This window comes from Symphodus melops (genome assembly GCF_947650265.1).
Source record: "Symphodus melops genome assembly, chromosome: 16".
NCBI classification, from domain to species: domain Eukaryota; kingdom Metazoa; phylum Chordata; class Actinopteri; order Labriformes; family Labridae; genus Symphodus; species Symphodus melops.
Genome location: NC_136706.1, coordinates 8,013,311 through 8,015,548, shown reverse-complemented (window position 1 = coordinate 8,015,548; position 2,238 = coordinate 8,013,311). Strand labels below are relative to the sequence as shown.

General features: G+C 41.6%; 1 protein-coding gene across 1 annotated transcript in view; it reads left to right on the top strand.

The window, feature by feature from the left end:
- Window positions 1–662: 662 nt before the first annotated feature.
- The window catches only part of olfm1b (olfactomedin 1b), a 22,668-nt gene continuing 21,092 nt past the window's right edge, over window positions 663–2,238 (top strand). The window contains exon 1 of the mRNA XM_079364299.1: window positions 663–1,207. Coding sequence (XP_079220425.1) covers window positions 1,142–1,207 — 66 coding nt within the window. The 5' untranslated portion in view covers window positions 663–1,141. The remainder of the gene's footprint in view (window positions 1,208–2,238) is intronic.

The following is a 2,238-nucleotide window of genomic DNA, read 5'->3' as shown; positions in this document are numbered from 1 at the left end:
CTTTTTTCTCTAACATGATGAAATTACAATATGAGCCACTGTGAGGAACATTACGTATTTCATGATTTTAGCCCCCCTCTAGACATAGCAATAGGTCTTTTCAAATTTGCTGAATTCCCCCATTTAGCTGTGCAAAATCTACTTTTGAAAATGTGCACACACAAAAAAAACTATGTGGTGCTGTAATTCGTCATGTCTGAAACCAGCGCCCTAGATAAAGCTACAGGCAATTAAACTAACTGTGTAAACAGTCCCATTTTATTCAGGTCATAGCAATGCATTACAATCAATTTCAGTGTGATTTGAAACCATTCAGTAACTCAACACATGAGCTTTAAAATGTGTAGGTGAAAACAACAGTAATGCCTCACTAACAAACAGGAAGATCATATGATATGAACCTGAACAAAAGTTCCCAAATGTGTGAATGTGCATGAGCCACTTTCATCATTGGATATTAAATGTAGGTTAAGTGACCTACTGCTGAGGTTTACGTTCAGCAATGGTTTTTTTTGAGTAATTCAAAGAACCAGTTCAGTTCACTGAAAAATGATAAGTTGTGATATATTCCATGGGTTAACGTAATTACTAACAGCAAATCACATTGGAGGGGCGCTCTCCCTCTTGTATTGTTGCCAATTTAAATCTCCCTCTCCCGGCGATGCAACTTCCGTTTTCAGCACCATGTACAGCGCCGTCACTCTCCTTTTTTCATCGAGAGCTTATACGGCAGCTTGAGGCGGGGAGGTAAACTTTTGGCAATACCGGGAGTGAAGGTTTATAGCCGTGAATACGACAGTGTTTGCGCGTCTTCAAGCCCAATGTTCATCCCAGTCCGACGCAGCGAGAAATAAGTGCGGCCACGCAGAAGGAACGGAGCGGAGGGGAGAGGCATCGAGGGAAGATAGAGGGCTCCCGATATGAAATGAATATGCACAGAAACGAGTCCGCGAAGCAGATCTGTCGCTGCCTGATTCTGGGTTTCTGAGGGATAAATAGTTGTACTAATAAGAATATCGATACACAAAAAAAAAAGAAAAAGAAACGCACGAGAGGAGGAAAGGACTGCTGCGCGCGGGGGGACTCAAAGGGACTCGATCTGCATGTGAGACCGCTGGTCCACCAACACCGGAGGCAAGAGATGCAGCCTGCGAGCAAGCTCCTGACTCTGACTCTCCTCATCTTCATGGGCACAGAACTCACCCAAGTAGGTTCTTACTTTAACGCCATTTTCCACCTCCTGATTAAAAAAATAAACAACAACAACAAAAAATATCTTTAAATCGAGTATTAATTGGCTCCAGATCCTGTGAGAGATTACCCGGTAACCTCGTCTAAAAAGCCCCGGTGAATTAGCCCCTCTACCCTGCTTCGACAGATTAACGAGTGGGATTACATGATGTGAATACATTGTGTTTAACGGGTGAGATCCACAGAGCCCTATTTTGTATTTCCACGAGCTATAGAGGGAATGCTCGATCTGTCAATTTCCTCATTAGCAAATAGTCACATCAATCAACTGCACGGTTATTCAAGTACAAAGCAGCCTGTAGATTTCTCTGTTTTTTGGGGGTTTTTTTTGTTTTTTTTTAAAAAGCTATTGTTTGATTGCTGCTCTTAAATCAAAGCACCACAATCAAATGCAGTGTCTCAACGAAGGTATTTGGGCATGCTCAGTGACCACAGTGTGTGTGACTGACTGTTGACTCTGTGTGTGTGAGGAGGAATAAGAACATTCAGTCCAGCAATGCAAATCAACTCAGCAGTAGTAAACAGTGATTTCTTACAGGAACTAGAATTACTTCCTGCTTTCGAAAAAGGCAATTTGCTGCAATACATATAACAGTTGCATTAAACTGTTGCCATTATAAATCCTCAAGGTTGGGAGAAAGAGAGAGCGTGTGTGTGAGGGAGGGGGTTTGTTTATTGCCAGGCCCTGCCAACACTAGATTGAAGAATCTGATGATTTAATTGCCCTTGCTTGAGTCATATTTCATGTTCTTCACTCTTGCATGAATTCAATTGTGGTTGGTAATTGGAGGCTAAAAGAAAAGAAAAAACAAAAATCAAATATGCCACTGAAGTACTATCAATAAATGAATCTTTGTTCCCTGTGTTTCTGTAATATACTCAGCTGCATAGTGACAAACTCAATAAGATGTGTTGGAAAGTAGGTTGCTGAAAGCCCGGCTGGCCCTGATAACTGATGTGTTCAGACAATATTGATGTAATATTGCC